Source organism: Agelaius tricolor, unplaced genomic scaffold (assembly GCF_023055355.1).
Source record: "Agelaius tricolor isolate 1412-34295 unplaced genomic scaffold, bAgeTri1.0.p SCAF_70, whole genome shotgun sequence".
Classification (NCBI taxonomy): Eukaryota; Metazoa; Chordata; class Aves; order Passeriformes; family Icteridae; genus Agelaius; species Agelaius tricolor.
The window spans coordinates 924,304-933,336 of record NW_027269330.1 but is presented as its reverse complement, the minus strand read 5'-3'; the positions used below and the strand labels follow the sequence as shown (position 1 = coordinate 933,336).

Here is a 9,033-nt window from a genome sequence, read left to right as displayed (position 1 = left end):
TTTGCCCACTCACTGCTCACTTTTTGTTGAAATTTGCACACTAACGCAAAAAGCGCCATTAATTTTAGCACATGTCTTTGCAGAGTCATTTCTGTGTTCTCCACACTGTGTCCCTGAGCTGTTTGAATTGATGAGAACTGAAATCAGAGTCACCTGTTGGCCTTTGTGTGTTTTCAATAATTTTTTATTTAGCAGTGTTGTGACTAAATGAAGTATAACCGTGATTTGCCAAGTCACATATGAAAGAGGAATGAAATAAAGATTTTCTGAATTGTTTGCAAATACTCCAGTCACAGAATCATGGAACACCTCAAGCTGGAAGCGACCCAGAAGCACCACCAAGGCCAACACCCTGCTCCTTGAGGGATGTGATTCTCCTTGCTCACCCTGAGCTCTCCTCCTCCACATCCAGGGCCTGGTGGTACCACCAAAGCTCTTCTCCCAGGCTTTGCAGAAGAACAGAATTTTTCCCAAAGAAATTCCTTCTCAACATAAAGACCTGACTCTAAAAGAGCTTTGAGCAGGGCAGAGGGAGCTGTTGTTTGCCCTTGGTGTGAAATGGCTGCATTTGGAGAGAGGCTCTGTGGGATCCCCGCGTTCGCTGCAATCCGCGCGGATGGAAACGGTTCACGTACAGCGGCAAAGTCAGCTACCGGGAGGGAGAGAGGAAGGGCAGCTCCTCTCTGAGGAGAAACTTGTCCTATCTCTGAGAGTCCCGCTCAGAATGTTTACAAAACGCTCATTAAGGGAGAGGGGATGGCGAGATAGCAACAAATCTGGTGAGCAGCTTCCACTGGCCGAGATAAGAGAGGCAAGGCGGCCATAGAGGAGAGCGAGATCCAATTACCGAGACCTGGTTTTGGGGAGGGGGAAGGGGCAGACAGACAGGACGGATCACAAGTTTCAAGACAAGAGCTTCCAAACTTGTCATCCCTCTGTGACACAGCCCAGCGGATAAAACCGCCACCGAGCCCGCACCAGCGGCAGAGCTCGTTGAGCGCGGGTGGAGGCGCGGGCGAAGCCATGGATTCTGTCGTCCTCCAGCTCTGGGCTGTCCTCTCCCTCCTGGTTCACCTTGCAGCCTGCAGTCCCATCCTGAGCTTGGAGCACTCTTCCCTGGAGGAAGACGTGCCTCTTTTTGATGAGATCCTCTCCGAGCAAGATGGGGTTGATTTCAACACGCTGCTCCAGAACATGAAAAATGAGTTTTTGAAGACGTTGAACCTCTCCGACATCCCCCTGCACGAGTCGGCCAAGGTGGACCCGCCAGAGTACATGCTAGAGCTGTACAACAGGTTTGCCACAGACAGGACATCGATGCCTTCTGCAAACATCATCAGGAGCTTCAAAAATGAAGGTAAGAGCTGCTCATGTCTGAGAGAATGGATAGAAAGGAGCATCCTCAGAGCCAGTGGGAACTGTCCTGACCAGGCACAGAGCATGAGGCGTGCTGGGGAAAAGGCCTTTGGTGAGGATGGCCTTGGAAATCAGCAGCTGTGGCAGGGCTGCCCAGTCCCCAGCTCTGGTGAGAGACTCCTTGTCCTTGGCTCTGGAGACTAGAGGGTTTTGGGGGAAGGTGCATCTTTAACATTGGGGCCGCATCAAGTGTGTTCAGTTCATCAATTTCTTTATCCCCAAAATGATTACAAACATCATTTAATCAGCTGATTGATTTTTAAAATGGATACTTTAAGTAAAATTTGAAATTAGGGCAAGACTCATTTTTACACATTGTTCAAAGTGTATCTTCAAGTGAAATATTTTTAAATTTTGAGCTTAACCAAGTACAGCTTTCTGTTAATGCCTTGTCACTGTTGATCCCCGTGGCATTTGTGAAGTTTTCTTCCTTTGGATCAGCACACAGTCCAGAAAATACACAAAAGTAAGTGAACAGGAATTTTGGATAACAAATAGGCTTTACTTTGGAGTACCAGACTATATCCTAATAAAAACAAACAAACGAAACCAGAAGAAACCTAGTTATCACAGAATATTGTGAGTGGAAAGGGACCCACAAGGATCATCAAATCCAACTCTCAGGTGAATGGCCCACACAGAGATCAAAGATATAACCTTGGCATTATTAACACCCTGTTCCAACCAACTGAGCAAATACCCCTGTGCCATTTCCCTCTCTTTTTCCTCTGTTTTTCCTTCCACGTTTTCCTCAGTTCAACAAGGACAAGCTAAGGCTTCAGCACTAATATTCAATAATATACCAATACCTTTTTATACCAACACATTAAACTAAATAAACATTTTTATACTAAAAACGTTTTTCAACTGCACAAGTATCCATTGATCCACATGGCAAATGCAAGTACTTTGATTCATGGTCAGTTACCATGGGGCACACATGACTGTTCAAGCTGCCATGGGGCCTCTCTCATCCTCTGTTCATTTGATTAATGAAACTAAAGACATTATTGCTTTTTCCTCAACATTTGCAGTTCCAAAATGATGAGCTGTGAGGAGAGGCAGAGTGGAAGTCACTTGAGTTTTGCAGGGCAGTGAGATGCCAGGGGAGAATCCCAAAGCTCTGCTCCGCTCCCATCTCCTGCCAGCCCAGGCACCCTTTACAGCTGTGGGTTTCTGCTATGAGGAGAATCTGCACTGTGATTTTAAGTTTCTTTACATCTCCTTTTTTCCAGTGTGGAGGAATTTATTGAGGGGTTGGTGGCAAACCAGTGCAGGCAGTGGTGGCCAGTTGCTCACCTTGCTTTGCTGTGTCTGCTCAGCAGCAGCGGTGAAGGCACACACGTGGGAGGTGTTGTTCTCATTTTGTGCTATTTAAAAAAGAAACCATTAACAAACAAGCACAAAGATTGCCAAGTACAGCGTGGTAAAGAAGAAAACACCCTGTGGCTTAGTGATGCAAATCTGAAATCATTCCACCCGCAAAAATTCAGGTTTGCAGCACAGAAATGGCACGGACTGACCTTTGCCAGGAGGTGTTGGCAGCTCCCTCCTGTCCTGCTGTGCCTCTTGCAGAACTTCTGCAGCAAATGGGGAAAATTCACCTTAAATTTCTGCCCTTCCAGATTTTCTCTCACCTCCTCCAATCCAAACCAGCAAGATGTGAAGCTGATGGGCACATTGCTTCACAAATAGACGCAGTTTAAGGACTGTGCAATTCGTGTTTTTCGTATGTCCTCAAAGTCTGGATAATTAAGAACCATTCCTTTCAAACTAAAGAGCTCTTTTGGTAGAGAAATTAATTGCTTGCAATGAGAAGGACAAGGAGAAACAGGCCATGGAATTGTTTTGTTCACCTGCCTGCTGAAAACTGGCAGTAATCCCAGCTTCATTGCTATCCATTAAACCCTTTATTGTAGAAATATAACAGGTGGCATGGCTGGAATTAGTTTTTTGTTTTAACATGTGGACCATAGCAATTTCATTGTAAATGGGGCTGTAATCAGTGCTTAATACTTGAAATAAAGTTTTAAGGGAAATTCTTTGTCCCTCTCACCTGTGCTGCTGCTAAAGGGGGCCTGGCTGAGTGCAGCTGGTTGCTCACCAAAGCCCACGGGGCCTGTGGCTGCCAGGTCACCCTGCTGTCACCACCTGCCCTGACTAACGTAAAACATCTCCCAAAGCAGCTTTTCCTCCCCAGGTGCTTGGCCCTCTCCATGTCTGAGGGGTGTTTGAGCAGCAGGGGATTCCTGCTAGCACAGGAACACTGCAGCACACACATTTCTTGTGTTTGCAGACTCTATGTTGTCCATTTCATGTTGGCTCCAGTTCCTGCACCAATGAATGTTTTCCTTTTGTTTATTAAGCAGTTGCTGTGCAGCACCCTAGAAGTGATTTCTATGTCATTATTAGGCAGCACATTTTTAATATGTAAACCTCCCAGTTGGCAAGGAGGTCCCTGGAAAGCCTGGGGCCAGAAGGAGGATCACTAAATCCAGGTCTGTAGCATGTCTGGGACCTTGTAGTCCTTACACATCTAAAATAACCTCGGCCCTTTTCCCAAGCACAGCTGTGGGAAGTGCTGAAAAAACATTTTCCTGGAGCTGTCCAGGTGAAACTCAGCATGCTGGATGACCCTCAATGCCTGTGTTTGTGGGTGCATTGGCTCTCCTAAAACATTTGATTTTTGTCCTTTCCAGACCTGGATTCCCACCCTATAGGCGTGACAGGAACCCGGAGATACCCGCTGCTCTTCAACGTCTCCATCCCTCACCACGAGGAGATCACCATGGCAGAGCTGAGGCTCTACACCCTGGTGGAGCGGGACCAGAGGCTCTACGAAGGGCTCGACAGGAAGGTCACCATCTTCGAGGTGCTGGACAACATCCACCTGGGGGCTGGGGAGGACAGGAAGATGGTGGCCCTGGCCTCCCGGCACATCTACGGCACGAGCAGCGAGTGGGAGAGCTTCGAGGTGACCGAGGCCATCCGGCGCTGGCGCAGGGCAGGGCTGACCACGCACCGGCTGGAAGTTCACATCGAGAGCAGGGAAGGGGAGGAGCAGAACGGGGAAGGGAAACTCGACATCGACATCAACTCCGAGGCCAAGCACCTGCCCCTGCTGGTTGTGTACTCCGACGACCAAAGCAACGACAGAAAGGAGGAGAAGGAAGAGCTGAACGAGATGATCGACCACGAGCAGTTCCTGGGCCTGGAGAACCTGGAGGTTGGCAACTTCCACGACCAGCCCGGCGAGGAGGCGCTGCTCCAGATGCGCTCCAACATCATCTACGACTCCACCGCCCGCATCCGCAGGAACGCCAAGGGCAACTACTGCAAAAAGACTCCTCTCTACATCGACTTCAAGGAGATTGGCTGGGACTCCTGGATCATCGCCCCGGCGGGCTACGAAGCGTACGAGTGCCACGGCGTGTGCGCCTACCCCTTGACGGAGCACGTCACGCCCACCAAGCACGCCATCGTCAAGACTTTGGTTCACCTGAAGAACCCCCAGAAAGCCTCCAAGGCCTGCTGCGTGCCCACCAAACTTGACCCCATCTCCATCCTCTACTTGGATGCAGGGGTGGTCACCTACAAGTTCAAGTACGAGGGCATGGTGGTGTCAGAGTGCGGCTGCAGATAGTAGGAGGGAACGCGCGCACGGGGAGGGCACGGGGGGAGTATTTAATGATTCAGTCTGTAAATTTGTACATTTGGGATTTGCTATTTAATGAGGTTATTTAATGAGGCCTGTACAGATAATTGTATGTTTCCTGCCACGGGGAATGGGCACGTCGTGTAGGGATTGTATATTTTGTTCCTTGGCTTCCTTCTCGCTGCTCTTCGCTGTCCAGATCGCGGCCGAGCCTCTCCTCCTGCCAGGGCATGGAGCTGATCACTGGATTGTTTGGGAGGGCTCTTGGTGCCAAAAGGGCACATCCAAATTCACGGAAATAAAGGCATATTTTTGTACTTTATCAATGTTGATTGGCATCTCCAGGGCTTTCCAGAGCTGTTAAAGATACGAGAGTGATGGGCAATCACACCTAGATTGTTCAGTGTTCTGTAATATCTTCATAAAGGTCTTTACGTGCTCTTTTCTTCCTTAATTTATCTCTGTAGATCTTACATCCTGATCATTCTCAAGCTCCTGAATCACTAAGGCACAAACAAGGTGGTTTGTTTTTCTTTTTTCTTAATACTTTCTTCACTCTTTCCCTGTTTCAGTCAAAGGCAACTGGCAGGGATGAATTGGCATCTGGAGCAGAAGGGCACCATTCCCTTTCCCATCTTTCTTAGGAAAGCAGATGGCCCAGGAGCAGTGCCAGGCAAGGGCCAAGGCAAGAAATTCCCTCTGTGCAGGTTTATTACAAAATCACTCTGAGGCAGCTCTGGCTTTGCTGCTGCAGCAGACACAGGTTGGCTCTCAAGGGCCAGAGCTTTAGGTGGCAGAAGGAAGTGCAATAAATTTCCTGAACCCTTGGAATTGCACCAGCTAAAATTGTCCTTGAAATTCCTACCAGCTAAGAAGCAGTGCCCGTTCCCAGCCAGCAAATCCCTTGAGATGCAGCTGCACAGTCCAATTGGAATGGCCCAGCAGTGCCAAGGAGAACAGCAGAGCCCTTGGTGCCAGTGGGGCACGAGCATCCTCCCTCTCTGTAAGTGCAGAATTGTCCATTCCCAGGGATATTCCTCCCCCCAGACTCTGCAGATGGAGTCACATGCCATGTTTCCACCACTCTTCTGCAACAAATCGTGGTGATAAGGAGGTGTCGGAGCTGAGAAACAATAGACCCGTCACTTTATTTATACTAAGCTGCAAATTTGTCAGATTCTTGGGAAAGTGTAAGTGATGTTGACTCTTTTAGCCCGTACCACAGCCTACTGTACTGTCCCTGCATCTGTTTTACACTTTTAAGGGAAAGTTATCTTCCCTGGAAGTGATAAGGGTCTTAGAAAGAATCACTCCAACACTTCATGGGAATGAACACCCAAGACTTTATCACGCACCAACTAAACCCAATTTCACCCATTTTCACACACACTCTTCTGTGCTTCCCATAATTTATTGTCCTATTTATTGACTGCCTGCCTTTGTAATATAATGTAGAATACAGAATGTTTTATTTTTGTGCTTGTGTGTAATCCCACTTGGATAAAACTGATCCTACTTTACACGGAATCTCTCTGTTGAGTTGTGTGGCACAGAGAATGAGGCTGCTGAATTCTTGGATATTTGTAAAGCTCCACATGGCTCAGTTACCCCCTCGCCTGCAGAGCTGCTCCCTCACTGCAGTGATTTATTTCAGTGGAGTTCTGGAGCATGGTCCCATCAATTTACAGCTCCTCTTGTGGGGGTATCACAGCTCTAAGTGCTCAGCTGTGTAGTTTATTGTAGAATTATGCAGCCTGCAGATAGTGGCCTGCATCCTGGGCTGTGATATTGCTTTATTGCTCACCCTGTGAGTGAGTGACAGCCCTGGCAGACCTTTCCCCCGAGGCACTCTGCAATCAGAGGCTCATGGCACGTCGCAGGAATTTGGGGAGGTGTGACATTTGCTCTGCTGACATCAGCTGCAGCAGCCAACGGTTGAAGTGTGACCACACAGGCCCTTTCAAAACCATCCACAATTCTTCTGAAGCCATTTGCCAAGACAAGCCATTCACCTTGTTAGGAGTGATAATCCAGCATTAGGGAGATAATCCGACATTTGCTTTTATCATCTCATTTCTGCGGGCGCTGCCGTGGCAGAGATCTGCCCTCCCTGCCTCCCCCTGTCCTTCCCTGACTGCACCACTGGCTCTGCAGGGAAAGCTGAGCCTCAAAAACAATAAATAACCCCCTGCAATGCCCATAAATCCGTGAAGTCTCACTGCAAATTCTCAAGGGACCACACGGCAAAGCAGAGCAGCGCCTGCCCTCTGTGTCTGTCTGAGATTCACTCTGTTCTTGCCTGGCAGAGATTTGCTGGAGCACAGCAGAGTCTGTGGGGTGTTCAGGTACAGAGCAAGCACAGCCATGTGTCATTTTATCAGCTTCATGTGTGAACTTCTACCAGATCAGTAAAATTGTCAATAAACACCAATCAATGGTGGTCCTTCAGAACCAGGGGCAGCCAGCCTGCTGATGGAACTTCTCTTCACAAAGAAATGAGGACAGTCCTGCTGATGGAGGAGGATTTCAGCCAGAGTTTGTGCTGAAGGAAGTAAAGCTGTGTCTCAATGTGCTGTTCTGGGAGAAAACCGAGCATCTCTTGAATCCTTCAGTGCACCTGAGATCGGAACTCCTGGGAGTGGGGTTTCCTTTATCAGGGGCGTCTGTCAGGACCCCACAGCAGCTTCATGAGCAAAATCCTCCCTTTGCCCTTTTCAACAGAACCGTGCAAAGGCATTTCTTGGATGTTCACGCAGTTCAGTGGCAGAGATCAGAGCAAGAAAACAGGGGGGCAGATATTTCCTAAAGAACTTTCCCCAGGCAGCCAATCAAGGCTGTTTCTGCGAGTTCAGAGGTGCTTGGCTTTAAATCTCCTGTCCAAGTAGACACAACACTCACAAATAACAGGGTGAGGGCGTGACAAGAGCCAGGGCTGCCAAGCTGGGAGTCCCAGGAGTCCCTGAAAAAATGTTCCACTGCATGTTTTCATTTTCTTGTTTCTATGCTCCTTCCTCCCATCCATCCACATTAGTACTGTGACTTCTGTTTCTAAAAGGCTTTATCTATCACATTAAATTCTGGTGTGCATCAATTCTCCTTTCATTTCTGATCTATTTTATCTCAGCATATTAATAATTAATCAAAATTCAAATCTTAATTTTAGAAAGGTTTGGGAAAACATGGCTTCACTGTGGAAGTATCCATCCATCCATCCATCCATCCATCCATCCATCCATCCATCCATCCACCCATCTCTGAATTACTGTAAGCCACTAAAGCTGGGTCTCACCCTGTCTCACCAAAATCATCAACATCAGTAGGATTTTTGCTTTCATCTGTTTCTAGGTGAACATGTATGAGAAATTGTGAGCAGCTGTGCAGCCCCTTTTTTGCTGGACGCTGTGTAAAACTCCAGGCAGTGCTTTCAGACCAAGCAGGCAGGAGCAGGCAAAGGGGTGGGAGGAAAACAAATAATCCCAGAGAGGAGGAGGCTGGAGAGCAGCTCAGGGAGGGAGCTGAGGGAAGAGCTCTGGTCTTGGATTGCTGCTCTTAAACCCACACACACAGAGCCTGCAGGAGAGCCTGAGCTCAGGACGTGCTCCTCACTGCTGGGCTGTGCAGGAACAGTGACAGCTGCGCCTCCTGAGCCACACTCAGCACCCAGGGCAGGTTGCACCAAGCACTTGCAAGGCTCAGGTTCCCCTAAGGGATCCCTGTCTCTGCTGTGGGCTCCAGTTCCTCAAACAGATTCGTGCCCAGAGCCCCCTGGCTGCCCCTGCCTGGGCTGGGACCCCAGGCTCGCTCTGCAGGCCCTGCTGGAGGAGGAGCATCCCCACCTTTGGGGGCCAAGGCTGCCAGCTCAGCCTGGCTCTGCTGCCCTGCCCTTGCTCCGGGCTCTTTGGGGGCTCTGGGCACAGGGAGGGCTCAGCCAGGAGAGAGGGGCACCCTCTGCTGCCTCTGCC

General features: G+C 49.0%; 1 protein-coding gene across 1 annotated transcript; it reads left to right on the top strand.

The window, feature by feature from the left end:
- Nucleotides 1-1,023: 1,023 nt before the first annotated feature.
- On the top strand, nucleotides 1,024-5,059 carry BMP10 (bone morphogenetic protein 10). The gene is made up of 2 exons (XM_071417748.1): nucleotides 1,024-1,357; nucleotides 4,116-5,059. The coding sequence occupies exons 1-2, from the start codon at nucleotides 1,024-1,026 to the stop codon at nucleotides 5,057-5,059; spliced, it is 1,278 nt and encodes a 425-aa protein (XP_071273849.1).
- The last annotated feature ends 3,974 nt before the right edge of the window (nucleotides 5,060-9,033 follow it).